The sequence below is a fragment of the Vulpes lagopus genome, chromosome 13 (assembly GCF_018345385.1).
Source record: "Vulpes lagopus strain Blue_001 chromosome 13, ASM1834538v1, whole genome shotgun sequence".
NCBI classification, from domain to species: domain Eukaryota; kingdom Metazoa; phylum Chordata; class Mammalia; order Carnivora; family Canidae; genus Vulpes; species Vulpes lagopus.
In genome coordinates, this window is record NC_054836.1 from 43,524,580 (window position 1) to 43,552,081 (window position 27,502).

The 27,502-nt window shown below is 51.9% G+C and overlaps 1 protein-coding gene across 5 annotated transcripts in view; it reads left to right on the top strand.

The window, feature by feature from the left end:
* The window catches only part of ADCYAP1R1 (ADCYAP receptor type I), a 59,802-nt gene that overhangs the window by 25,718 nt on the left and 6,582 nt on the right, over positions 1–27,502 (top strand). Inside the window, exons 4-16 of one of the 5 annotated variants that reach the window (XM_041727939.1) lie at positions 2,789–2,896; positions 5,243–5,263; positions 6,234–6,278; positions 8,606–8,718; positions 9,351–9,448; positions 9,922–10,054; positions 10,958–11,111; positions 11,546–11,606; positions 12,179–12,248; positions 15,738–15,829; positions 18,710–18,793; positions 23,113–23,196; positions 26,312–26,441. In XM_041727939.1, coding sequence (XP_041583873.1) covers positions 2,789–2,896; positions 5,243–5,263; positions 6,234–6,278; positions 8,606–8,718; positions 9,351–9,448; positions 9,922–10,054; positions 10,958–11,111; positions 11,546–11,606; positions 12,179–12,248; positions 15,738–15,829; positions 18,710–18,793; positions 23,113–23,196; positions 26,312–26,441 — 1,193 coding nt within the window. The remainder of the gene's footprint in view (positions 1–2,788; positions 2,897–5,242; positions 5,264–6,233; positions 6,279–8,605; positions 8,719–9,350; positions 9,449–9,921; positions 10,055–10,957; positions 11,112–11,545; positions 11,607–12,178; positions 12,249–15,737; positions 15,830–18,709; positions 18,794–23,112; positions 23,197–26,311; positions 26,442–27,502) is intronic. The other 4 variants (XM_041727941.1, XM_041727940.1, XM_041727942.1 and 1 more) reach the window with 4 other exon arrangements.

Sequence of the window (27,502 nt, forward strand, 5' to 3'; positions counted from 1 at the left end):
CTTTACGTGTATGAATTCATTAATCCTCACGACAGCTCTGAGGTGGGACAGTGTCGGTCACCCGCTGACTGTCCCTTATCTGGTGAGGAAGCCCTCTCCAAAGCCCTCGTACAGACCCCTCAGCAGGGTGTGGGGCCTTTCCTGAAACTACTCAGCTGTTGGACCCTCCACACAGCTGCCTCCCTCTTCAGCCTTTGCCCCCCTTTTAGGAATTACATTCACTGTGTATACTTCCTCTGCCCACCTGGTAAATGTGGGGTTCCCTGGGGCTCCCATCTCCATGCCCTTCTCACTTCATGCCCTCCCCCTGGGGGAACCGCTGTCCCAAGGCCTCATCCCCTCCCCGTGTGCCGGAGGTAGGTGGCCAGGGCTGGGTCTTGGGGGCCACATTAAGGACTTGGGGTGGTAGGTCCTCTGACAGATATGCTCTGCTGGGGGTGGGCTGTATGACCTGACCAGATCTTCCTTTTGAAAAGATCATCATCATAGCCTTGTGGGGTTGAGTGAGGTGACCATGGTCCCAGTGGGAGGATGGCTTACCCCTTAACTGACAGGGGTGGGAGGATAGAGAATAGGCCATGGATTCCACAAGGGTTTGGAGGTCAAACCAGCAGGACATAGTGACCAGTCGGATATGGACAAGGAGAAGGAGACATAGTAAGGGCAGTCTGTTACCAAACCCAACTTTGGCTCCCCTTTGTTTGAAAAGCCAATTCTCCAGGGACAAGTGTTTGTTTTTATTTAGTGTCTAAATAAAACAAAAGTTTTTATAATATTTTATTTTATTTTATAAACAATAAAGATTTAATTAATTAGAGAGAGGCAGAGCACAAGTAGGAGGAAGGGTTGAAGAAGAGGGAGAGGGACAGGGACAAGCAGACTCCCCGCTGAGCAGGGAACCCAACACAGAGCTCCATCCCAGGACCCCAGGATCATGACCTGAGCCAAAGGCAGACCTTTAACCGAATGAGCCACCCAGGCACCCCAAGAGATGAGTTTTTTTTGGAAAAGAGTACAGGCTTTATTCAGAAGGCTGGCTACCCGGAGAGAAAGCAAACTTGCCCAAAGGCTGAGTCCGAGGTTCCTGCCTGGCCCAGAGACTTTTTAAAAAGGTTGTAGGCAGTGAGTTGGTTAAGGGAGTGCAGTGGTCTGTAACATTACTTGATTACGTGCACGCTACAGATGCCACCTACAGACACTACTGGGACGCACGGAGGTCGTACAGGAGGGTCTAGTGCCTGGTGCGGAAGGGGCTGTGTCCTTTTCTAGGAAAGAATGCATCATCTATTGATCTACAAAGAAAGGTTTAGTTAATCACATGGGCTAAGGGTGCTTGCTAAAGCTGCAAGACTGCGAGGTTGGCCAGAGGGGCTAAGGTGGCTTCAAGTCTAAGTGTCCAGCCGAGACGGGAAGTCAGGTTTTATTTTATTTTATTTTATTTTATTTTATTTTATTTTATTTTATTTTATTTTATTTTATTTTATTTTATTTTATTTTATTATTTTTATTTTTATTTTTTTTATTTTTATTTTTATTTTTATTTTTTTGAAAGTCAGGTTTTAGTGAGAGATGCCGAACTGAGTCCTGGATGGGCTGGGTTGGGATTCCCTTGGGCCTTTCATGTGGGGCTCTCCAGCCACGGGAGGCTGTTTTCAGGGAGTACGGGTCTCAGGATTGGGGGTTGTCTGAGTGTAGCTCTGTCCCTAAGTCCATGAGCCGGTGATCTTGTCCCAGGTGAGAGGGGTGAGGCCCTAGGGGCCGGACAGCCACCAGCACTTTATTTAGTCAGGGTGGGCAAGGCATGCCCTGTGGTGGGCAAAGCTGGTGACCAGAGGCATTTCAGCAGAGAGGAGGGCTAGTCAGAGGAAGGTGTGGGGTGTGAAGGCAGGTGAGGAAGTGGCCGTGGGGAGTACAGAGAGCTCCCAGGAGAGCTGGCGAGGGCTGGAAGGAGAGAGTGGAAGGTAGGCAGAGGGGCAGGAGGCTCCGCTGAGCCCCCAAATTAATACCTAGTCGGCAAGCTTGTCATCTTTCTCTTGCTCCCAGCAGTGCATGTCCAGCAAGGCACTCCGTCTTGATGATTCCTAAGCACCCCCCAGTCTGTCCCACCCCTCAGCCAGCCCTCAGCATTCACCTGAGCTGGGTCTGTGCCACCACCACACTGGCCTTTTCTGTCTCTGGGCGCTGTGTCCCTTCACAGTCCTGGGCCATGGCTGCGCAGGCCTCTGCCTGGCTGGCTTTCCCCTCTTCCCTGTCTGGCTGGCCGGTGGCCACTCCTCTCCCAAGTCTCAGAACCTCACCATCCAGAAGGCAGGTGCAGCCCTGGAGCAGCACCCTTAAGCCAGCCGGCTCCTGGCCCTCCCCTCAGGGACAGGGAGGGCCCACCCAGGAGGCTGAGTCGAAGCTGGACCCCTTAGCGATGGTGGCAGCTGGAAGGACTAGGGGGAGCTGGTGTGGGGTGCCACACAGACCCCCAGCATCTCATGCTTAGTGATCCCATATTGGCCTGCTTCTCCCTGCCCTGCAATCCTGCCAGCACCGTGGGGTGGTGTGAGGTGTAAAATCAGGTGAGCGCTCCCTCTCCACCTTGGGAGCTCCTGGAATGACTCAGCTCCTCTGTGAGGGGTCTTCCAGGGATGAGGCCGAGCCCTTCCTCACACAGTGCCTCACCTTCCCTCCATGACACTCTTCCCTCCGCCTGCAAGGGCATGGCTCCCAAGGGTATGTGTGTGGTGTGTGTGCATGTGTGGGGCTGGGCCTCCTCTCACCGTGGTGGTGCTCTTCTGCACAGGCTGCCCTGGAATGTGGGACAACCTCACGTGTTGGAAGCCTGCCCGCGTGGGTGAGATGGTCCTGGTCAGCTGCCCTGAACTCTTCCGAATCTTCAACCCAGACCAAGGTGAGTTTCTCCCTGGGGTCTCCCTAGGCCATGATTGGTCTAGCCTGTTCCTTACACTTGAGGCCCAGGCCTTTCTGGGACACAGGTACCAAGGACCTGGGGCATCCTGCAAGCCAATATTCCCTGTTCCAGAGTTCCCATGCTAGTGAGAGCATGAAGCTACAGACCCTAGTACACACAGGTTGACGTGGAGATGTGCCACATTGTGCCGTCATTGTGTGTGAGGCCAGGCTGTGCTCTTGGAGGTGTCCACATCCATCACTTACCCAGGTTGGACCTTGAGCAAGGCAATTCCCCCCTCCGTCCCCTGCCCCACATTCCCTGCTCTGTCAAATGGCAATGTGGCATCGTGACTGGGGAATTGAGTGGAAGAACACACGTGGTAGCCCAGGCCTTGGCACGTGCTAACGGTCAGTAGTGTTAGCTGGTTTCACTGTCACCACACAGGGATGCTCAGAGGCCCAGAGACACACCCAGATATGGACACACAATGAGTCGCCCTCAGCCAGCTGGACACAAGGCACTCCTGTCCATTCCCACATACCCACTTAGATACTACGTATGGTATCACAAAGAGCTCAGTTTCGGACATGTCTGTATTTGAGGTCTTGGCCATTGTTGAGCTTGTGGAAATTATCAGGGGCCCCAGACAATCTGAGAGTCCTAGAGGTGGGCAGTGGCTGAGGTTCCTAACTCAGGATGTAGGAACAGGGAGAGGCAGGGCCAGAAGGGGGCGGAAGTGACAAGGACAGGGCCTTAATGACTGCATCTTCAAGGGGAGGGGTCTGAGGAAGAGGGCTTCATGCAGATCTCTTCTTTGGGTATGAGTCTGCTGGGCTCTCTAGGCCAGTTCCCACCTTTCATCTGGGACCTTGTAGAGTCTTAAGGCTGCTCTCCAGCCCATCTGCACTGCCTCTGGGAAAGGTCTAGAGCTAGCTCCTGCTCCTCCACCCCACTCCTTGTGGCTGTTGAGGGAAGTAGGACACCAAGTTCGGTGGGGCTGGGCTCTAGGCAGGTGATGTCCTAAGAGCTGGCCCACTCACTGCTGAGCCTTGGGCTGGGGCCTTGTTGAGAGGAGGGTGGAGGGCAGGGACTCTTGAGGGGATTAGAGGCATCTGACTCACTTCCATGGTCATACACAGCACCTTGCGACCTGGTCCTCAGCTTCTTCTTTCACCTGCCTAAGCTTTAGGTCAGTGTCCTTCTGGAACTGGAGTGCTTCTGAGCTCTACTCCAGTATGAGTCCTGCCTATCTCCTTCCTCCCACTTGTCTGCGAGGGACAGAGGCACCTTCTCTTTGTCTTCTGGAACCCCAGCACCCGTGACTCTGCCTAGAGGGGCAGGTGCTTGTGGGAATTGGCAGAGGGGATAGTAGCCGTATGGGGGGGGGGGTGCATGGCCCCACGCAAAGACCAGGGAAAGCAGCTGCCCTGCCTCCCCTCCCCTCACTTCCCCTTCTGGGCTTTTAGCCACACCTCCCATCTCTGGACTGGACCTGCCAGCCCAAAAGGAGGGTGGCTTGAGGCTCTCCCATCCTGACACCTGGGGGCCTGGGCGTGCCCCAGCACCAGACAGGAAGTGAATTTGGAAGAGGAGGCGAACTGGGGAAGTGCTGGGGTGTGGGGTACAGTGTGTATGGAGGGCATCAGATGCCGTGGCAGCCGGTGACTCAGCCACCTCGCTGCCGCATTCCTATGGAAACCACCTTCCTCATTTCCTCCATTCACGTACTCCCCTCATTCATCATTTACCTGAGGTTTCTTGCACATCTGCTTTGGGGCAGGTACCGTGGCAAGACTGCTGCTTTTCAAAAACAACAAAAAGAGGCAAAATGAATCAGCAGTGAACTAAGATTTTAAGAAAGGCTTTCCTTCACACTCCGTCCCTCCCTCTGGCAACTGCACCGTGAACATGAACGGCTTATTTACACCTGATTCTTAATGGCTCATTAAGGCAGGGCCCTATAGCATCTGTGTTCACAAAGCTGGATTAGTGAGATTCACCTTACCTACTTAGAAAGTTGAGGATGGCATTTCTCATTCTATTTCCTGGCACCAGGGGCCGAATCTGTTTGCTGCGGTCATTGCTTTGCAGGCTTCTGAAGACACAGGGACGTTTATCTGTCTTCCCCCTCGCAGATGCTTTGGCTCATCTCTCCTTAACTGGGTCCCATTCTGGAGGGAGACGTAGAAGTCTCCGGTGTCTGGTCCACCCCCAGCCTGTAGTCCTCACAGCCCTGGGTTCCCAGCAGAGTTTGGGAGTGGGAGTGGTGGGGGGCCCCAGTGAGAGCAGACCCACCTCTGCTCCCTCGTTCACCTCTGTGTTCTCTCTCTTTCTCTGTTTCAGTGTGGGAGCTAGAAACCATTGGTAAGAGGAACCTTGGAGAGGACAAGGCTGCTGATCATCTGTCCATGTGTCCATCCAGTGGGAACCCAGTTCTGACTGCTGGGAATGGTGCGGGTGGAATGAGAGGCTCCTCCAGGACCAGATTCTCCCTTTACCACCTGCCCTTAGCCATCCGGGGAGGTGGGGGACACAGGCAGATGGGGGACACAGCCCTTGGCCTTGAGGTGCTCATGGGCTGATCTGGGAGGATGAGATACACCTGTGGAGGGCATCGTACAGGCCTGAATGTGTGTGTGAACCCACGTAGATACCGACATGCTCGGTGGCCTTTGCCTTGGCATTGAGAGCAAGAGAGACCTAACTGCAGCGTGCAGCCAGGGTAATGAAAAGGTCGGGGGGTGGCATGTCAGCTACGTGTTGGAAACAAGATTTTGAGAACTGGAAAGGAAATGAGGGTTCGTTGCTAGCAGGGGGCTCATCATAAGAAAAGGATGAAGGCGGAATAAAGAGTCAGGAGAGAGGAAAAAATGTCTGCGGACGAAGTCCTGGGCTCCCTTGGATGAGGCAGGTTTGGGGCTGAGATGGAGGCGTGTGGACCAAGAAGAAACCCAAGTCCAGGACCCATGTTCCTCTTCCTGCCTCTTTCTGGAAAAGGCCTAGTCATCTTTTTCCATTCCTCTCCTGTCCGAAGGCCCTCCCACCTTCCTGACACTATCCCATTTCCACTTCCTGTGGCCCAGTGGGGAGAACTGAGTCATGGGCCATCATTAGCATCACAGAAGTACAAAGCAAGAGGGATTGATGCCCGAAGGCACAGTGTGTCAGAGATGTGTGTGGCTGCCCTGGGTGCTGCAGCCTTTTGGCCGAGACCCCTACCCCTATCCTCAGGACCAGGGATGGCCTTGGCCTTCCAGGGTAGAGAGTAAACCTTGCACAGCTCTGGCATGCTGATGGCTGTGTACTGACTCCTGCCCACTTCTGTGCTTTGCAGATCGAGAGTTCGATTTCCCTGACACTAACTCCTTGGATCTCTCAGGTGAGGGGATAAACCAGGTCCCACCACAGGCTGGCCAGAGGGAAGGCATCCACCGACACATGAGTTGGGGAGCACCCCCGTTCCAGGGCTGGCATCCTTTCTGTGGCTATGTGATCCTTGGCAGGTCCTTTTCCTTCTCTGGAATTGCCGAGGATTTTCTCCGCAGAAACTTGCACTCACGTGTTCAGATAGAATATTGTGTGCACAGATCTCCTGAAGTCACACTGTGGGCTCCAAGCACAGATCCCCTCGGTTAGGCGGTCCCAGATAGTTTGGGACTCCCGTGGGTGCCAATGGTGGTTCTCAGGCTTCCACTGTGACCACCGTCACCTAGTGGGCTTGTTAAAACTCGGATTCCTGGACCCCACCCCCGGAGTCTCTGAGGTCGGGCCTGAGAATGTGCATGTCTAGCCAGTCTTCCCAGTGAGGGGTGGGATGCTGATGGGCTAGCCTGGGGGGAGAACCAGTTTTGAGAACCAGTGCCCTAAAATCCTATGCGCCTATGAAATCGCTGGGGCAAAAGAGTCTAGTGAAGTGGGCGTAGTCACTGCACGGTTTTGACAGTCTAGAGAGTACTCCATCTTCTGGAGATTTCCATCAGAACAATATAGTGGCAAATTCGTGGAATAGTTCTGAACAAAAAGATTTATACGCCTCTATGCCCACAGTGTCTTATAAAAAGAAACGGAGAAAGGGGGAAAATAAAAGAAAGGAAATGGCTTTCACCTCTAGGACCCTTTTTTAAAAATTGCTTTTCAAAGCAGCTTCCCTTTCCTCTTCCCACCACTCTGATGTGAGCAAAGCAGAGAGGAGATGAGGCTCAGGAACGGGAAGGGTCTTGGCCAAAGCCATGATTTCCCCCTGGGGCATGCAGATTTTCAGAGGGATTTGGAATGAGGGTGCCAGTAACAGCCTGACGTGGATTTGCTGGAAACAGGAAGAATTTGGCATCAAAATGTGGGACAAAGCGACTCCTCTCCCTGGGCCTGCCAGGTGTCCTCTGTGTCCTATGTCACAGGACTCTGAATTGGAGAAGTGATGGAGACCAGTAGTCTCCCACTCTGGGCAGAGCTGTCTTCTGTGGCAGGGTCACCCACCCTCTGCTTCTTCCCAGAGTTCCAGGAAGTGTGTTTCTGACTCTCTTGGTAAAAAAGAATTGGCCTGGGATCTTCCAACTCAAGGCGAGGATGCAAGATTGGGAAAATAGAAGGGTTTCCTGTCTTGGCCTCTGCCCTTGCCTCATTCCTGACCTCCCCAGAGGTGGCCTTGGTTGGAGCTAGAGGAACCTTCCAGCAACATGGGTGCTGGAGGAGCCCCTTTCCTGCAGATGTGTCCCATCGTACACAATTTCCTGGGCCCTGAATCCTGAGAAAGAGCGAACCATTCCCAATTGTCCTGCCATGCCAGGTGAACTTCCAGGAAGCCAGTCTGCGAACAGGGGACAGCCTGGGCCGGAGGCAGGGGGGCTACTTGCCTTCTCCCCTCCACGGGACGTCTGTGGTTCACCCTTATAGACAGTCAGGAGAGGGGAAGATGAAATGAGCAATCATTAAAGGCTAAAAGGCCCCAGGCGGGGCAAAAACCAATCTAGATTCCACTCTGCAGACAGTAAAGGACTCCCTCCCCTTTGGTGTCCTACAAAATGGCCTTTAAAGTCTATCAAAAGGAAATTAAAGTACATTAGTGACAGGAAACAGACCTCTAAACCTGGGAAGACAAAAGTTTTTTTTTTTTTTTTTAAACCTAAATGCACATCTTAATAAGATCTGGCGCTAGGTTAATGGAGGTCTGGTCCTTGTTAATCAAGCAAGCCATGCACCCCCTTGGTGGGGGATCTTGCAGCTGCTGGAAGGCGCAGAGCTCCCGGGGGTACGACGACGGGCACTCCTGCTCCGTGGTCACCTCAGGTGATTCCTGGGCCAGGATCTGGGGGCTGGAGTCTGCAGTGGTGATCTCACATCATTCTTTTCTGCTCACTGACGTCTGGCAAGTGCTGAGCCAGAGCCAGTGGAGGGGCTCAGGCCTTTCCTTGGTGAGCATTTGCCAGTTCCAGAAGAGAGGGAGACTCGGTCCCCTCAGCCCTTGTTAAGAGATCAGCGGTGCCTTGTCCTCCCCGATGTCCTTTGTGTAAAGGCTGAGCTTGAGGTCACCGGCATGGACTGTTTTCCCTAAGACAGTGGAAAATTTCGTGAACCTGTAGTCACTATGCTTCCCAGATGGGCATATGGGTTTCTAGAAATTCCCACTTAAGAAGTAATTTTCAAGTAAGAGTTTCAGGGTCCTCTTAAGTCTTTCCCGTGCCTCACTGAGATTTTGTTCTACCGCAGACATGAGGGTGGTGAGCCGGAACTGCACTGAGGACGGGTGGTCAGAGCCGTTCCCTCACTATGTAGACGCGTGTGGGTTTGACGAATACGATGAATATGAGCCTGGGGACCAGGTGAGTGTCTGCCCCCACCATGGGGGTGAGGCTTAGGAGGCCCGTGACAGCATGTCCCCACCACAGGCCTTGGCTTCTGTTGGGACTCTAGGATCCTAGGCAGCAAATGAGCACCTGCTGTATACCCAAGCCAGACACACAGGGGGCAAGGCCTTCATTCACTCATTCTGGGGCAAGAAGCATCTGCTTTGCTGCCCAAGTTCCTCCAGCCCCCATACATGTCCCCTACCTCCCTGGGTATCCTTCCAAGACGCTTGTCTTTTCTGTGGCCCAGAAACGAGAAAGTTGAGGCCAGGCCCAGCAGGGAGGGCCTCCTGGATACTTCACCGGGCTGAGGCTGCTGTCTGTCCTGATTGGTCAGTGCCCTTGCATTCAGCAAGCATTTACTGAGCCTCTGCAGAGCACAGACACTGAGGGGGCAGTAAGAAGCTCATGGGGGGTGGGGTGGAGGGAGCAGGGTAGTAGAGGCACTGACAGGGAGAGCAAGACCAAGACGTGAGATCAGCAAGAGGAGAAGAAAGGAAGGAGGCGCTGGGTGCTGGGCCCCTGGGGTGGGCAGGCCCTGGCCTTGGGGAGCTCGGGGCTGGGGTAAGCCCCATGTGGGGCCCTGGATGTTTTGTGCTTTCCTCCAGGATTATTACTACCTGTCAGTCAAGGCTTTGTACACAGTTGGCTATAGCACATCCCTTGTCACCCTCACCACTGCCATGGTCATCCTGTGTCGTTTCCGGTAAGGATTCCTCTCTTCCCCACCAGCAGCATTTGAGCTAAGGCAGCCCACCCTAGCTTGGAGTCCATGCCCTGTCCCACCCACCCCTGCCCTCTCCTCTGAATGTCAGCCCTGGAGGTCCCTTAGAAGGCATGTTGCCCACCCCTACAATAACAGATGGGGAACTTGATCTGAGAAAGGGCACCTGACCTGTCCAGGGCTACACAGCGAGGTAGATGCTGGGCAGGAGACCTCCGTTCCCCACTTCTGTCTTCCTGGTCCAGACCGACAGAGGTCACAGGAAGGGAAAGTCTGGCCTCATGGAATAGTGGAGTCAGGCAACAAAGGCCTGGGAAGGAGGTGGGAAGGTGGGGACCCGCCCAAGACAGAGCCTGGAGTTGGCTCAGAGCAGCCCTTGGAGAGGAGGGGTGGGATGCTGTGGGGTTCCTCGCCTCAAGCCTCGTCCTCCCCCTGCCCCCCGCCTGCTGGCCTAGGAAGCTACATTGCACCCGCAATTTCATCCACATGAACCTGTTCGTGTCCTTCATGCTGAGGGCCATCTCTGTCTTCATCAAAGACTGGATCCTCTACGCGGAGCAGGACAGCAACCACTGCTTTGTCTCCACCGTGAGTGAGCTGAACCCTGGTAGGAAAGGCCTTCCAGGGGTCCCTTGCTGTGACACCTTGCCAGCCAGGTGTTTCCCTGCAGGTTAACGCATTGTCCCCAGTGAACGCAGAAATCCAGGAATGGCCATGAGGTTGCTAGTAACCAGCGAGACCATTGCTTGATGTCATTTCCTGCCTCTCAGTCTGTGTGTGCGTTGGCAGAGCAGATGCTGAACGTGGAGAGGGAACGCCTCTCTCGCTTGTCTGCAAAGGAAACTAGGCTTAGAGCGAGGCTTGCCTGGCCCCTGGTCATTTAACGAACCTGTGACAGAGCTGAGGGGCTGCTTGGCTTGGGTCTCTCCAGACCGTCTCCCCAGTTCTTAGACCTTTGGGGTAAGCAGACACGATAGGTTTTGATGGAATAAAATGGAAAGAACAGCCCAGAGCACAGGACTTTGACCCAGGAGGGCACACATGGCGGGGGTGGGAGGAGCTGTCGGAGATTTCTGGGGACCAGGAATCTCCGCATTGATATCTAAAACCTTCATTTGACTAAGGAGTCTCCTGTGGAGTCGTCTACTCCCCTTACTCCCCTCTCTGAGGGGCTGGAGAAGGAGCAGGAAACTAGGGGGTGAATGAGCCTGGGAGGTAGAGGGCCCTGTGCTCACCCCACCCCCGTCCTTTCCTGACAAATGTAGAGTTGCCTCCGTGGGCAACTCAGAGTCCTAGGATGCTGCCGTTTTTAACTCTTCAAATCCAGGAATGTTGAGTCTTTCAATCCATGGGATGTTTGAGCACAAGCATGCTGGAGCTGAAGGGCCCTCAGGATTCTCCTCGGTTCTGCTGGCCTCGATTTTTCAGGGCTGGGTGGGGGCCAGCAGAGGGGGCTTCATGCTTCCCTCAGTCTCCCCACCCTCTTTGCAGGTGGAATGCAAGGCCATCATGGTTTTCTTCCACTACTGTGTCGTGTCGAACTACTTCTGGCTGTTCATCGAGGGTCTGTACCTCTTCACCCTGCTAGTGGAGACCTTCTTCCCCGAGAGGAGATACTTCTACTGGTACACCATTATAGGCTGGGGTAGGTCACTGGCTGTGGCCTGGACAGGCTCAGGCCTCACGGCCAGGTATGTTCTTGGTCCCGCTGTCAGAGGGTGTTAGGTCAGAGGAGGGAGGTGTTGTCATTGTCCCGCAGCTGATGTCTGGTTCTTGGTTCCTTTCTTGTTCTTCCTGCCCATAGAAAGCCCATAGAAGTTGGAAGGTGATATGTTCAGCTGAAGTTCTTCCGAGAAGTGAGATAGCCAAGGGACTGGGGGATACATGGACCCCCAGGAGGCCCCACTGTGAGGGACAGTTAGGGTCCCCAAGACTCCAGGTCTGAAAGGGAGACCTGCCCCATGATTAGGACCCCCTGTTTGAGTGGTGATAATGGCCCCTGGGAGCCCCAAATCTGAGGAGACCCCAGGGCCTCTTGGCTTTCCTGTTATCACCAGGCTCCTTTTCTTGTCTTCCCAGGGACCCCAACTGTGTGTGTGTCTGTGTGGGCAATGCTGAGGCTCTACTTTGATGATACAGGGTGAGTACGTGCTCAAGAGCCAGGGCCAGAGCCCTGAGTAGGTTCTTACAGATGGGTCTCAGTGGCTGCCCTGACTTCACATTAACTGCCAGACTGTACCCCCATCCTCGGTCCTGACTGCATCCTGATCCCACTGTCATGGACCCGCCCAGTCACAGCTCAGCCAGAACTTAGTGACAACGTGCAAGGTTTCAGAGTCCCTTTCCACTTCTGGGCTCAGCTCTGAGTGTCTATTTTTCTTTTGGGGGAGAGAGGAAGAATATTGAGGTTGAGGTCAACTCCCCACCCCCACAAGCCTGAAGGGGAAACATGGCCATTTGCTCAGGAGCCCATTGGTGATTCTTACTCTTGGGTTCCACTCGCTGCCTTGATGGGGAGCAGAGGGAAAGACCAAGGCACTAGAAGAACCGAAACTGGGTTTGGGTCTGCAGGATGCCTGAAAACTCTCGTTCCAGCCAGCCCCTCCTCAGAGAGCTGCAAGGGAAAAGTGCCAAATGGGGCGGGGGGCATTGGCTTGCAGGCATCCCAGCCCTGAGCTTAATCTCTCTTCTTTCTGTCTGTCTGTCTTTCAGCTGCTGGGACATGAATGACAACACAGCTCTGTGGTGGGTGATCAAAGGGCCTGTGGTCGGCTCCATAATGGTGAGTATCCTTGGGACAAGGCTGGGAAAGAGACATGAGCCTGGGCTGAAAGCAGGAAAAGGGAACAAATTCAGAAGTCACTGCACAAACTGGCCTCCACCTTTTTCGTGGCTGCATTATATTCTGCAACATGAGTATACAAGTTATGTGCTAGTCCACTAGTGTTAGACATTTATATTTTCTCTTTTTTTTTCTCGTAATAAAGGATGCTACTAGGTGCAATTCTGTGTGTAATTTTGAGCACGAGCATTCCTTTAGACTAAATCTCTAGAAATGGAATAGCCGGGTTGGAAAGAGAGTACCTCTCATCATTGTCTGTGCTTGTAACGTAAATCATTTAAATTTTTGCGCAGGCTCCTAGGGCATAATGGTAGCTCATTGTTTTAATGTGAATTTCTCCATATTGCTAGTGCAGTGAGGTATTTTTTTTTTCCCAAACACTTATTGGCAATTTGTTTTTATTCTGGTTATTACCTGTTTATTCCTCTCGCTCATTTTCTCTTTTGCTTGCTTTGCTCACTTGTCTTTCTAATTGTTTGAAAGGTAGTAACGATTTATCTGGTAAACATGTTGTAAGTGTATTTCCAAGTCTGCATAATTTTAGACAAACTGTCGCGGTTTGTCTTCCTAAATTCTGAAATTTCTTTCTTATTACGGAAGCCTTTTCCCATCCTAAGTATTTGTAGTTGTTTTATAACATTTTTATGGGGTGGATTATTATATATATGTTCTGAATCTGAATAAAGCTAAAGCTTTATTTCTTTGTCTGATCTGAAATGTTATCTAATCTTCTTTAGTTTTTTTTTTTCCCTACCAGTGGATAGACATTCCACCCTCCCAGTTCTTTTTATTAAATAGATCACTGTTTCCCAGTTATGTTGAAATGTCACTTTATCATGAACATTCTGTGTACTCTACTTGTATTCTATGCTACGTTACTAATCCACTTGTTTCCACGGTGAATGCCCCCTTGTGCTGGTTGCTATAACCTGGTAGCAGGTTTTGGTATTTGTTATGTTAATATTCTTCATTCTTTTTTTCTTCAAGATTTTATTGTATATTCACACTTTGAGGTGAACTGTCAAATAGCCTTATCAGGTTGCAAAAAAAAATAAAGTGTGGTTGAGATTTTTAGAGAAATGGCATTAATTTTATGAATTAATTTGGAGAAGTGATTTTCTTAAAATGTGGAGTCTTCCTCTCCAAGAACATGGCCCGATTCTCCATTTATGCAGCCTTTTCCATAGAGTCATTTTGTACAGCTTTTCAGTTGTCTTGTTCAGTTTACCTTTAGGGTATTTTCCGTTTGGGTTTGTATTGTGTCTGGGACTCATGCCGTCATTCTATGTTCTAGTGGGTTACGGCTGGTGCTTCGGGAAACTGTTCGTTTCTGTGTATTTTTTCTTGGTTACCTTTCTAAACTCTCTTAGTAGTTCTTGTTGCTTTTCAGTTGGTTCTTATGGTTTTCTAGGTAGAAAATGACATAATCTTTATATGAAAATAGTTTCACTCTTTCCAGTCTTTATACCGTTGATTCCTTGATTTTGACTAGGATGGTGTTTGCTATTTAGTTTTAGTTAGTCTTCATTGAATTAGGAGAGTTTCTATTCCCGGCTCGTTTTAGTGTATATTTTTTCAAAATTATGAAATCAAATGTTTTGGAAACATTTATTGGAATGATCCCTTCCCTTAGTGATGAGCTTTTATAATATTCCAAATTTTCTTCTTATGAACAATGCTATAATGGGTATATTCATGCACATGAATATGTCTTTAGAATAAATCTCTAGGAATGGAATTTCCAGGACAAAGGGTATGTACCTTTAACATTTTCATAGATATCAAATGAGCAGAATACAATAATGCTCATTTCTCATGTCTTTGTTGATATTTTGATGATTGAACTATTCACCAATCTTATGGGGGATAAGGGCAGCTTATTGTTTTTGATCTGTTAATGTAAGAAATATTAGCAGATCTGAGTTTTTTAAAGTTTTGTTTGTTGTTGTTGTTTTCATTTCTCATATAAAACTTTTTTTTGGCCATGACCTGTTTGTTCTTTTAATGTACTGCTAAATTCTATTTGTTAAAAAAATTCTATTTGTTAATATTTTGTTTATAGTTTTTGCATTGTTCTGTGTAAGTTCTCTGGTTTTGGGTGTGCGTGTATCTATTTGTATACTTCTTTTATTGTCTGGGATTTGTAGCAGAGTTTTGTTAGCCTAATAAGTAGTTTGTGAGGTCTTCTTTTTACGTGCTCTTAAATAAATGAAGTAGGCTATAAATGACATCTTCCCTAAAGGTGTTATGAAACTGGTCTGTAAAGTTATCTGGGCCTGATGCCTTTTGATGCATACATCTTTGATAACTCTTTAACTTTCTCCTGAGGTCGTTGCTCTACTCAGATTTTCTACGGCTTCTTGATTTGATTTTGTTTATTTCTGTTTTCCAATTTTGTTTGATTTTTCTCTTATGTTTTAAAATATCCTGTACATCTGTTGTCTTGTCCTCCTTCTTATCCCTAAATTTGCTTAATTTTATTTTCTCCTTTTGAATCGACTAACCTACACAGTGAGCAGTATGTACTGTGCAGAATTTCTGGTGCTGTTCAGGCACTGGGCTTGTATTGGAGAAGAAGACTGAAAGAACTCTGCCTTCGTAGAACATGTGGAAACAAACAAACAAAACCAGACCCCCAAAATAAAGTTTTTAATTGATCAAGTCTACTTTTTCTATTTCTTTATAATGAATTTTTATCTTTATTAATTTCCTTCTTGTGTAAGTTAAATTTGTGGTACTCTCCCCCTAGCTTTTGATTTGAATGCTTAATTATTTTATCTTCAGTATTTATTATTTTTTTCACTAGTTAGTGTCAAGCTCTACATTTTTTTTTCTCCAGGCGCTGCTTTGGCTACACTCAGAGGGTATTGCCCTGTGGTTTTCTCTTTGCACCTTGTTTCTATTTATTTGTTCCCTATCCTCCCCTTTTCTCATTGTTTAGAGAGATTTTGTTCCCTGATCTTTCTCTGAAGGTAAATGCTGTTATTGCCATTCCCAGACAGTCCTTTAATTAATAATGCTTTTGGTTGTCCATTCTGGTTCCCCGTGTTCCATTACTCTGAACTTGGAGTTTCTCCAGAGGACAGTTCTCACCTCTGCAGGAGCCTCTTCTCTATCTGTTTGGCATTGTTTTCCAACACCCTGATCCTATTTGCTCTTACAGAAATTGCCTACTTTTCCAGCTCACTCATGATAATTTTTCCTGTTCCTCAGTACCCCTATGACATTCTTTTTCTTCTATCTTTTCTGTCATTCTAGCAATAGTAAGTGGGGAGGCAAATGAGTGTTCTGATGCTGCCATCTTGGATTATTGGGATTTGGACTGGATTGGGGAGGGTCCTGTTGCGGCAAGAACAGTCTATGCAGAGGTAGGGGTATGGAAAGTCCTTGCCCAGAATCATTTCTATCTACTTTTTCTTTGCTCTTCAGGTTAACTTTGTGCTCTTCATTGGCATCATTGTCATCCTTGTGCAGAAACTTCAGTCTCCGGACATGGGAGGCAATGAGTCCAGCATCTACTTGTAAGTACCATTGTGAATGCCATAGTCACTTCCAGCAGTTGTGTGGGCCCTGCACTCAGGTCATAGGAGAGGGCCTAGGTTTTGCTGACAGGGTAAACTAGCAGGGGCATTTGCAAGATTTCTTTCTGATTAAAGCGCCTTTAAAATGTAGTTGTCTGCCCATCCTCCAGTCAACCCAGTTGCTGATCTGCATGATTACATGTCAGGGAAGAGAGCGAGAAGATGAGATGGTCAGATCTTCTGTCACTTTAGGAAAATCAAGATGGGAAACACTTGATTCCTTAGAGTAATTAGGGTCTTAGTTGTTTAGCAGTTGGATTTCCTTGGAGGATCTTGCTTCTGCGGGAAGTTTGTGAATGCCACTGGATGCACTGTTGCCTGATGTCCCACCACCAGCCAAGCGTGTACAAGTTGCTCAGCCCCTACTATTGAGCCAGGTGGACATTCTTGCTGGTCTGGATATTGGAAGGGGGGAGTCCTTTCTCTTCTCCACCTTCTTTCAGGGCCGCTCTATCTCTAGGTCTGGTCTTCCTCCTGCAATTCCCTTCTCCCTGAGCAGAGGGACAGGTGATATGTTTGAGATTGAGGGGATTTGCAGGCAACCTTTACACCATTGAGCATAGGGTTTTCTCCACTTTCATGGCCATTTGGCTTGTTTCCTACGAGTGTTTTTGCAGTCATGTCCCTAACAGCTTGTCCCACTTGCTCTGTCACCCCTCCTCCAGTCCTCCACCTGTTCTGAATCAGACTAAGAACTTCCTGTTTCACTCCTCTTGCTTCATGATCAGGAGAATGGCCAGCTGGGTGTGTGTTCTGATGATGGGGAGGAAGGTCGAGTCCCCTGTGGTTGGCTGGAAGGGCTAGAGAGGCACAGGACTTTGGAGAGCAGTCCCTGGGGTCTATCCATGGGCAGTAGAATCCATATGTGTTGCCTCCTCAGTTTTTTAAGAAGAGGGCAGGTTAGAAGGAGCCAAAGTCTTCTCATGGCATTAGTGGGGGATGGGTCCTGCCTTCATCAGAGACCCCAGCCCAGGATTCAGAACCTTGATGGCTGCCAGTGGACAAGTGGAACAGCAGAGAGACTGCAGCAGAGGGTTCTCCCCACCTGACCATTGTGCTGGGTGGAAAGAGAGGCAGGACAGTTGAGATCCTTCTGCTCCTTGGGGCTTCCTCAGGGAGGTAGAGTTTTCCCTTGATTTGTATGTTAACTTGGGCACCTCCCCTTGTGGAAGTCCTTCCTGTGGGAGCAGAGGATCTGCACAGGGCCTGAGATGGTCAGCCTTGTTTTCCCTGAATTTAAGAGGATTACATTACATTGGAAGGGACCCTCCACCTATTTTTTTGCTATCCATTTACTGTATTTTTTCCCCCATGTTTTTGCAAGTTTTTTGCCAACCCGTGTTTGTATGTATGTGTTTTGTCGTCAAAAATTGTTCATACATGTAAGTCATAAAGTCTCTGAGGCCTTACACTGGGGGGCCAGTGGGGTTGGCTCCCTGCAACTAACTGCCCTCAAGGGATCATCCCTGCCTTAGTGTCCAGGACCCACAAAACAGGGCCTTCCTGCTCCCTTCACCTCCCCGTCTGATGTCAGCACTCCTGCCCTTGTGTCTGGCCCAGGATGGACTGCTCAGAGGCCTTTTGGCTCCCACACAGTTGTTTCAGAGATCTGAAGCTAGCGGTAGTGAAGGTGGCCTCTTCTCTCCTTTAAGCTCATGCCTTGGATCCCCCCACCCCCCCCCTCTGCTTCCTGGTAGGAAGTGTTTCTTTCTTTGTGGTTCCTGGGATCTCTTCTCTGGGAGGCTCTCCCTGCTTCCCCTCACCTGGCCTGTGCAGGGACGTATACAGGGACCCAGCTGCAGCCTAAAAAAGGCCCCGATGCCACCCCTTCAGTGACCCCGACACACACTTCAGCTCAGACATCTTGTCCCAGGCAGCAAGAAGCCCTGGGGTCTGGCGAGAGGGAAGCAGGTGGCGGAGCTTTCAGGTTACCACAGACTGGAGTCCTGTCCAGCCTTCCTAAGGCATAGACAACTATTTGTCAAGGTGCTTTATACATTTAAGTACAAGTATTTAAAGAACCAGCTAGTTGATTTGCTTCTGTTGTGTAAAAAAAATCCCCTTGCTACCTCTGCACATCCTCTTCTTAGAGAAAACCTGTGCTAGTCTCAAGCCCCAGAGATGAAAAAGTCAGATGTGGTCTGTAAGCCCGGGGGAGTGCTGATGCGGGATACGGGACCATTTCGATTCCAGTAAACATAGCAACATATTTGAGCATTTGCAGGGTCAGGGTGACCCTGTTGGTGGGAAGTGAGGGATAATCAGAGTGACCGTGCTGCTGGGGACTGCAGAGCTTCTAGCAACACTTGCCACTCAGTCCACACACATTTCGTGCTCGTAAACATCCAGTAAATCTGGTGGGCTGAGTAACCAACTGTTCAGTATAATCCTCATTTTGCAACTGAGGGAACTAGTTGTCAGTGAAGTGAAATGAATCCAGGAGGAATTAGTGAAGCCATAGCTCTGGTACAGCAGGCCCTTGGCTCTGAGCTTGACTGCACGTCTATCCTGTCGCCAAGGAAGTTACAGATGAAAGATGGTGTTAAATAAGCATATAAACAAAGCTTCCTGGAAGAAGAGGCCCCATAGGATCCAGCCTTGTCGAGAGCTACCCCACCTGGAGTGCTTTGGGTTGGGAGGGAGGTGTCTGCTGTAGGGGAGGGGAGATTATGGGGGGGATGGGAAGGGGCAGGACCTGGTGGGAGAAGAGATTTCAGGACTGTGCCCAAGTCCCCTTGGGCCACCAGAGTTATATGTGGGGCTGAGCAGCCCCTTCCGATCTGCCCACAACAGCTTTCTGGTTTTTTCCTCTGTTTCCAGAACAAATTTAAGCCTGGGAGTCCCCAAGAAAGCCCGAGAGGACCCCCTGCCTGTGCCCTCAGACCAGCATTCACTCCCTTTCCTGTAGGTTGGTTCCAGTTGCTCAGATGATAAGGGTTTGAGACATCGCTTATATTGGGGCTTGGACCCCTGCAGGGGGCAGTGGCCCTGAGCCACCCACACTCACTCTGAGGAGCTGGTATCAGGACTTGGGCAATGGCCAGGCGTGGAGTGTGGGCCTGGGTCGGGGCTTAGCATGTGCTCTGGCTCCATTTGGTCTGGGGTGGGGGTTAGGTCTCAGCCTGAGGCGGGAGCCAGGGTTAGTCTGCCCTTCCCTGCCCTTAGCTCTGTGACAAGCCAGCTGGCTCAGAAAGGGGAGGGTGAGGTTCTGCGAGGGCACCAGTTGTGCTGAGACCACCTTCAGTTGCTGGCTTTCCTCCTGGTGGCCTCCGCATTGCAGGATGGGCTTTGGAAGCTGCCTCTCGGGTCTGGGGTGGGGGAGGAAGCCCTTGGGGACCTTGCAGAGCAGATCTGCACGGCCCCTTGGGGTAAAGGAGGGAGAAGAGAACAGACATTGTGATGTTGGCAGGGCTGTGATACCCAGAGTCTGAGCGACCGCTCCACCTCCAAAGACGGACTCCGACGTGGCAAAAGTGCAGTCAGGAAGCTTCCAACTCCCACGGGGCTCCATCTTTCACTTCCAGAGCACCCCTCCCCTGTCTGGCAGCACCCGTGTCCTCACAATTTCTCTTAGGGATCAGCAGCAGGGAACGGTTACTCCCATTTTGCAGATGGTGAAACTGAGGCTCAGGGAAGGAAAGTGGTACCACCTGAGACCAGCTAGCAAGTCAGTGTGTAGACGAAGCCTCGAGCTCACGAACCCTGACCCCCAGAGGCTGGGGGCGGGGCACAGAGGGTGAGCTTGTCCTCAGTGGTGAGGAGTGGGCAGAGAAGCTCCGAGATCTGCTGAGCTGAGCTTCTGGCTGGAGTAGCCGTGTGCTGTGCAGTGCTTCCCTGGGTGCTGGGCCAGGGTTCTGGGGGGTATACAGCATCTTAGCATCACGAGGGACTGGATGGAGAATGTTCAGTTCAGGCTGAGACCTTCTGTGAGCCTGCCGAGCCACCCAGTGCCACCAAGTCACTAGGAGCAGGGCGGAATAGATGGGTGCTGCCCTCCTAGGGCTCCCCCGCAGGGGTCTCTGTCTAGCATTGGGTTGGATGTTCCCTGGGGCTCTACACGCCCAAAGGCAGCTCTGCACACCAAAGGCACCAAAGCATCCACGGAATTTAGCCTGTGGCCAAAGCAGGGCCGAAGAAACCATGTCCTGCCTCCCTGGGTTATACATGAGCCCTGAGACCTGGACGTGGCTTTGACCTTCCTGCAGATACCCAGCAAAGCCTTGGCGGAACCAGGCCTGCGAGCCGGGGCTCCCCCGGTGTCCAGATGGCGGTGTGGGCCGTGTACCTGCTGTGGGGACCTCCAGCCTTCCGATCCATGATCCATTCCCACCCAGCAGCCTTGCCTTAGTTTCTTATCTTCCCTTAAATCCAAATCAGAGCTGAGCTCCCCAGCCAGTCTGGCGTTATGTCTTTCTCTTGGTTCAATTCCCCCCACCCCCACCCTTTTTTATTTTTTATTTTTTTATTATTTTTTTTTCCCCACCCTTTTTTAAAATTTCCCCACCCTTTTTTAAAATTTAACTAATTTTAGTGTCTTTTTTGAGGTTATGGCATCTCTTCTTTCTCACGCCTGTCTCTGGCTTTTCTGCTACCCTCTTGTATTCTTTTCAGTGGGTCCTTTTGCATAGAGTCATTGATGTATTGGGAGAAATGGAGTGTCTGGAAAGGAGGGCACTTACCTTTGTTCCTAGAGCCTTCTCCCGAGAGCCCTCCCCAGCATCAGCCCCCCCCGCCCCCGCCCTCTGTTCTGCCCACATCTGTACCCAGGGGGTCTGACCTCCCAGCTCGCCTGCCACTAAGTGGCCTTTAGCATACTGTGAAGAAATCATAGGAGTCTGTATTTACTGTGGCCAGGGCCCAGAAAGGGCAGGGACAACAATTTGGAAGCGCAAGGAAGAGTGGTCTCCGAGGACAGCAGCTGAGGATTTAGAATTCAGGGTGAGGGCTTAAGCCTGACACGTAGGGGGTGGCATCTGAGGTTTGGGCTCTCAGGCTCCTGGGCACCACAGTTGAGGGATCAGGCCCCTGACTGCAGGAGAAAGTAGCCAACCTTTCAGTCTGGGCCAGGTAGAGATAAATTTGGAGACTAGAATGGCTCCCTTTCCTGTATACCCAATTAAGCTCTTTTAAGTTGTGAGAAAAACCTACTTATGTGTGTCCATCTGTCTCTTCACATATATATATATATATACATATCATATATATCATATCATAGATATATATATCATATATATATATCTGAGAAACCGACCTTTGACATTCCCTGAGCACACATGAAGAAACTTCTCAAATACGTGACTTCCTCACGACAGTGCTTCTCAAGCTCTGAGTTGTCTGTGGATCATGTAGGGATCTTGTAAAAATGCAGATTGTGAGCCAGCAGGGCTGGGGTGATGCCTACGATTCTGCATCTCTAAGAAGCTCACAGGTGGTGCTGATGCTGCTGGTCTGGGCAGCAGAGCGTCACGCCATCCCTCACACCTCTCCCCTCACACCTCTCATCTGCAAAGTCGGCCAGTAGGGCCCACCCCACCATGTGGTATGAACTGAGAGGTGCCTTTTGTTTTTTAATCAATTAATGTATTTACTTAAAAGATTCTATTTATTTATTCATGAGAGACACAGGGAGAGAGGCAGAGACACAGGCAGAAGGAGAAGCAGGCTCCCTGCGAGGAGCCCGATGGGGGACTCAATCCCAGGACCTGAGCCAAAGGCAGCCGCTCAACTGCTGAGCCACCCAGGCATCCCGAGAGGTGCGGTTTATTAAATGAGAACCACGCACCTGACAGAGGCAAGGGTCCTGGGTGGACCTCAGCTTGCTTCATCTTTTTAAGTGTGTCATTCATATTCTTGCCTCAGCAAAATGACCTGTCTCCACATGTCAAGGACCTTCAGACTGACCTTCAAAGAGCTGGAATCACAAATTACGAATCAGTGAATGCCCAAGGTCTGGTGTCTTCGTGTGTGTCTGTTCTCATGTGCATTGGATCCCCTCAGAGATCATCAGCGGGTCCTAGGGGCTCGGTGCCACGTGGTGCCCAAGGAGGGTTCGTGGAGGAGGCCACTCTTTTGCAGTCTGACGAGCTGACATGGCTCTTGATCCGGATCGTACGTGTGTATTGGAGAAGGAAAAGCAGTGTCTGTGGCTTGTCCCCACCCAAGCGTAAGCAGGACCGTGAGAAGCTAGAACAGATGGACGTTTAGTCTGACATCTCCGAGGAGGTGGAAGCTCTGTGCCTCCTCGCCCAGCGGGATGTAGAGGGAGCCTGGCACCCAGGGCCTGCCTGCGGATGCCTCCTTTAAGATGACCTGTTACTGCAGGCATGAGGGCAGTGCCCAAAAGGCACCCTCCCAGCCTGCAGCCCCTGCCTGTTGAACTTTATCAGGAAGTCCAGCCCAGCGCTGTGCTGTAGGACTCTCAGCAGGGACGGACATGCCCGAGACTGTGCCACCCCGTATGGGAACCACTGGCTCCATGTGGCTCTTGAGCCATTGCAGTGTGGCTAGGGTAACCGAGGAAAGGGGATTTCTAATTTGATTTCATTTTAACTCAGATAGCTGCCGATGTGGAGTGGCTGTCGTATGGGGTGACGCGGATGTAGATTAAGTAACACTCTGTTCCATCCGTCCCACCTCTGTCGCCCCTGTGTGCCCACGGGGAGCTGCCTGGGAGCACAGAGAGGAGAAGGTCCAGGCAGGAAGAGTGAGAGGTATAGAGGACAAAGGCGGTGGACACCCAAGCCCAGAACTGGCCTGATTCAGGCTCGGCCGGCCCGGCGTAGGCAGCGTGAGGCCCATGGCGTACGTTTCCAGCTGCCCGTCTTGCTGTCTTGCTGAGTGACCTCCGGCAGGCCCACGCTCTGAGCCTGGAGCTGACTCAGCAGACAGCATCCGGACCCCTGCTTGAGACCCAGGCCTGCCCCCACCTTCAGAACACATGTGCTCCCATCTCCCTTACCTGCTGTGGACCCAGTGTGGTGCTTGTTGTGTGCGTGTGTGTCCATGCACACACCTGTACACGTATGGGCATGCGTTTCTGTGTCCAGAGCTGACCGTGTCTTGGCCCCTGGCTTCCTCATTCTCTTCCACGTTACTGCCCCAACCCTGTCTCCACACTGGGGGCTCCCCTCTCCTCCCCTGAGCCGTGTCGCTCTAGGTCCACCTCAGTTTCTCCATTGCCCGATGCCCCCAGCTGACAGAAGTGCTGATCTTGTCACACCCAGCAGCTGCGTGCAGAAATGCTACTGCAAGCCACAGCGGGCTCAGCAGCACTCCTGCAAGATGTCAGAACTGTCCACCATAACTCTGTAAGTGTGCGTGGCGTGGCTGTGGCCGGGAATCCTGGAGGGGAGGGGGCCGCATGCTGCTGCTGCCCGGAGCTTGTACCCTGGCCCGGCCCGACGAGGGCGGAGAGCAAGCCTGTGCCTCCTGCCCAGCCCTTCTGTGCTGTTGCATGTTGACGTCTGTGTGTCTTGTGAGTTCTCTGCAACCTGAAGCCATCGGGGCGGGAGTTGGGTGGTCGTGGGGTGGATCTGTGGGCCCAGGTGGGAGCAGCAGGGCTTGCCCGGCTCTGAGGCTTGGAAGCCTCCGAAGCATCCTTGCTGCTGCCATGATGTGTGGTTTGTCCTGAATCCCTCACTTCTCTGGGCTTCAGGCTTTGCAACTATCCAATTGTTTCTAAGAGCCCTAGAACTTGAGTTCCTATCGATTGTCCTCCTGCGCGGGACAGGACCCTTACTCCAAGGAACCTCACTCACACTTCATGTGCCAAGTGGCTTCATCCCCTCAATGACCCTGTGAGGGGGATCCTTGTAATAACCTCATTTTACAGACGAGAAGACTGAACAGAGAAGTGAAGTACTCCCTCAAGGTCCCATAACTGAACCCAGGGAGACCTAAGCATTAAGGCCCCAAGGCATCTCTAACTGAAGATCGGTCTTCATTTCATTTGGAAATCCTTTGAAGGGGGGAGCCCAACATAATTTGGGTGACTGACTGTGGAAGCTCTTCCTTGGGTGTTTTAGGACTCTTCTGCCCATTGATGCCTCCTTGGAGCAGGAGGACAGAGGCTGAGGCCGGTGTTACTGTCTCTGTGGCCTAATCAGATCATAGGGTGATTCTTTGACTGTCCTCAAAGGGTTTCCAAGGCTCACACCATGTGTCCCCATTTCATGGCCTCTGGTCAGCTCTGAAGTACAGAGGTTCCAGAACTTTGGGTCCTCATGGCCTCCTCATCTGTGCCCCCCCACCCCATCTACCAAAGGGGTCACTGGGACCTTGGCCGAAGTCCCCAGCCATTCCAGGGCTCTGGTAGGGCCATCCAGGAGTGAAAAGTGTTGTCCTTGCTGCCATTTGCCACCTGACCAGGGACAGGGAAGGCCTGAATCCATGTCTAGAAGGATCCTGCTTCTCACACACACGCATCCATCCAGTGCCCCATGAAAGCTGGAGAGGTTTGGCCTTTTGGTTTCTAAGGACTTTCAAACTGCAGGGATGAGTCCTGCAAACAGACCCATGGAGGAAGGGAGGGGGGAGGAGGGCAGGGGCCAAAGGTGCGTCCCAGGGCCGCCTTTCCTCCTGAGCCCCTTCACTTACCCTTGTAAGGTAACCCCCTCTGGGCAGGGTCTACAGGGGCCTCCAGGTGCCCATGTGCCTGCGTTTCCAGGCCAGTTGCCTCTTCTGCTGCCTTTCGAGCTTTCGTTCTTCAGCTGTCACTCCCTGCTGCCTCTGGTGCTGGCCATGGGGGACACAGAGATGAGCAGGGCCTGGGCCCTGGGGCACGTTCAGGCCCGCGTGTCCATTTGTCCCTTCCCAGGCAGGCACCTTCTGCGTGTGAGCCCCCAGCCTGGCGTGTGTTGGCCAGGGAGGGCAACTGGTAAGGGCAGTCCAGGCCCACCTTCAAGGAGCCAGAGCCTGGCAGGGCACAGACCACTCAAGGACCACACCTGGGTGCAGAGTGGGACCAACTCACATCCTGTTGGTGCCAGTTCTAGTCCAGGGCACCCGGGTCCTGCACAACTGGCTGCCTGCGAGCAGGGGCAGAGGGGGCGGGCACTGGCACTCGTGGAGCTTCTTGCTTCCAGGGCTGAGCCTTGGTCCACCTGAAGGTTTTCTCAGGCTACTCCTCCCCCTTCCTCTGTGTCTCCTCCTCTGCTTTTCTTCCTTCCCCCCTCTCACTTTCCTTTTCTCTTTGTTGAAGCTGAGATGCCAAGGGCCTCCCTCAGACTCCATGGATTCACCTTCTCCTGAAATCCAGGGCCCCTATATTCAACAGAATGTTGTCTCCCCGAAAGGCTGGAGTGGAGAAGAGGGCAGGGCACATGTGTAAAGGTCCCAAATCACAGAGCCATCCCATACCCCCAAGGATAGGAACTGAGAGGGTCGGGAACCCACTTCACACCCCCCACTCAGATTGCCCAGGGGGCAGACCATACCTACAAGGGCAGGGCTGGCTCTTCCAGGAGCTCCAGAGGGAGCCAGTCTGCTGGGGTGGGCAAAGATGGGGTCCCAGTCTTGGAGACCCTCTGGGAACACCCCTTCTGATAGAGTAGGACCCATGAGTACATGCCATGTGGATCCTTGGGATGTCATATCATGGCTTCTGTGCCCTGGTCCCTCAGAGCAGAGCCCCACCTCACTGGGCTTAGTAGCCAGGGGCAAGCAGAGGAACCCCAGAAGAGGAGCCTCAGGAGGCATGGATGTCCCTTTGGCCCTGTCTCTCCCTAGCCCACAAGCTCCAAGCAGATTGTCTCCTCTCTCTTGACTTTCCCAGGTAGTAGGTTCCTCTGGCTTAGCTGGTGTTTGTTGATTCCCAGAGTCAGAAAACCCTTCCCTGGATCCCTCCCGAGTCTCTCCTTCTGTGGTCCACCCACTGTGCCCCCCACCTCTCCCTCACCCCCACTTCCCCATCACTCTCCATGAGTGTCCCTGGCAACCCCAGACTCAGAAAAGCCCACTGCCTCCGTGTCCCTGAGACAGGGACATGGAATTCCATCCAGAGCAGGAGAGGGTTTGCTTTGCTTGAGGGTCCAGCATGTCACTCAAACCTTCCGGATCCCATCCCTCTATTTGTCCTGATTTCACTTTTCCCAAGGTTTTTTGTACCTCCCACCCACAAGGGGTGTCTGTAAACCACACACTCACACGTGCATATTTAGTGGTTGTGCAGGATACTGATAGGGCCTAGAGGGATGCTGTGTCCCCCTCTCCCCCCAGAACTTCCCAGGGAGTTCTGGAAGCCCTACTGTGTTGCCACCATCTCTTCCAGGCCCCACGCACTGGGAGAGAATCCTGAGAGGGTCTGTGGACAGGAGCTCCAGCTCTGGGGGAGAACAGGGAGCTGGGACTAGGGTCTCTGCCTTCCAAGGCTCCGGCATCAAGACCTGGCAGCCTCAAGAGCAATATCTTGCTCTCTCCTGACAGACGGCTAGCCCGGTCTACTCTGCTGCTCATCCCGCTATTTGGAATCCACTACACGGTGTTCGCCTTCTCCCCGGAGAATGTCAGCAAGAGGGAGAGACTTGTGTTTGAGCTGGGGCTGGGCTCCTTCCAGGTACGTGTGGTGGGGATGGCAGGTGGGGGACTCAGGGGGAACCAGGGCCCGGCCCCTAAACTGCTGGTGGTTCTGACTTCTTTAACCTAGATCCAGCCTTGTGTTTCCATCTCTGAAATAGGAGCACTGGGAGAAAAGGGAGCCGGGAGAGATCCTTCTGTCTACCCTGTGGGCTCCTGTGAGAACACACACTGCTATCTGCCTGTTGCCGCACCTGGGTGTTCTCAGCAAGGCCTCAGCAAGGCCTTGGGCTCCCCATCCCTCACCTTCAGCCTGGGGTGTGAGCAGGATGCTCTCCAGGGACCTGTGTGTCCACATCCCGACTCCAGCCTGCCGAACCATGCCTCTTAGGGGTGCCGGAGCTCTGTGTTACCCAAGTTGGGGTCCCCAGCACTGGACCTGGCCACAGAGACCCCAACAGGTGGATGAGCAGAGATGTAAACGATCCAGGAAATAGCGAGTAGGGGGGACCATGCACCCATGCCTGAAGGCGTAAGTGGATGTGAGTGAGTTGCTTTAAGGATTTGGAGTAAATTAATAGACGGCTGCACAAGTGGATCCGTGAAGGTAGCAGTGACAACCTTGAGTGTCCCCACGATAGAGCACCTCTCTCTAACCCAGCTGTCGGGCCCAGCGTCTTGATGGTCAGAAGGTGACTCTGTGTATCTGACTTAACCTCTCCCCACCCCATTCCAACTCAAGGCCATTTTACCAGTTAGGGTTCTTAGCCTGGCGTGGCCGGGAGTTGTGTGGCTGCAGCCCCAGCCCGGAGGCAGAGCCCAGCGTTCCCATCCCGGCACAGGAACTCTAAGTGCCGGGAGTACACGTGAAGACTCCACGTAGAGTAGCTAGCTGCCTACTTTGTGTCGAGCAATTACTCATGTGGTGTTTTGCGTGCTGTGTATATGGGTATCTGGCCAAGGAAGGCTGCAATGGGGGAGGTAGTGGGGATAAAGACACACGTCTGTTCTGTCCTGGAATGGTGCCACCCTCAGGGCCCTGCAAGCTGGTTAGGGAGCCCAGAGAACATCCCTGGGAACATCCAGGAAAGGCTTCTTGCA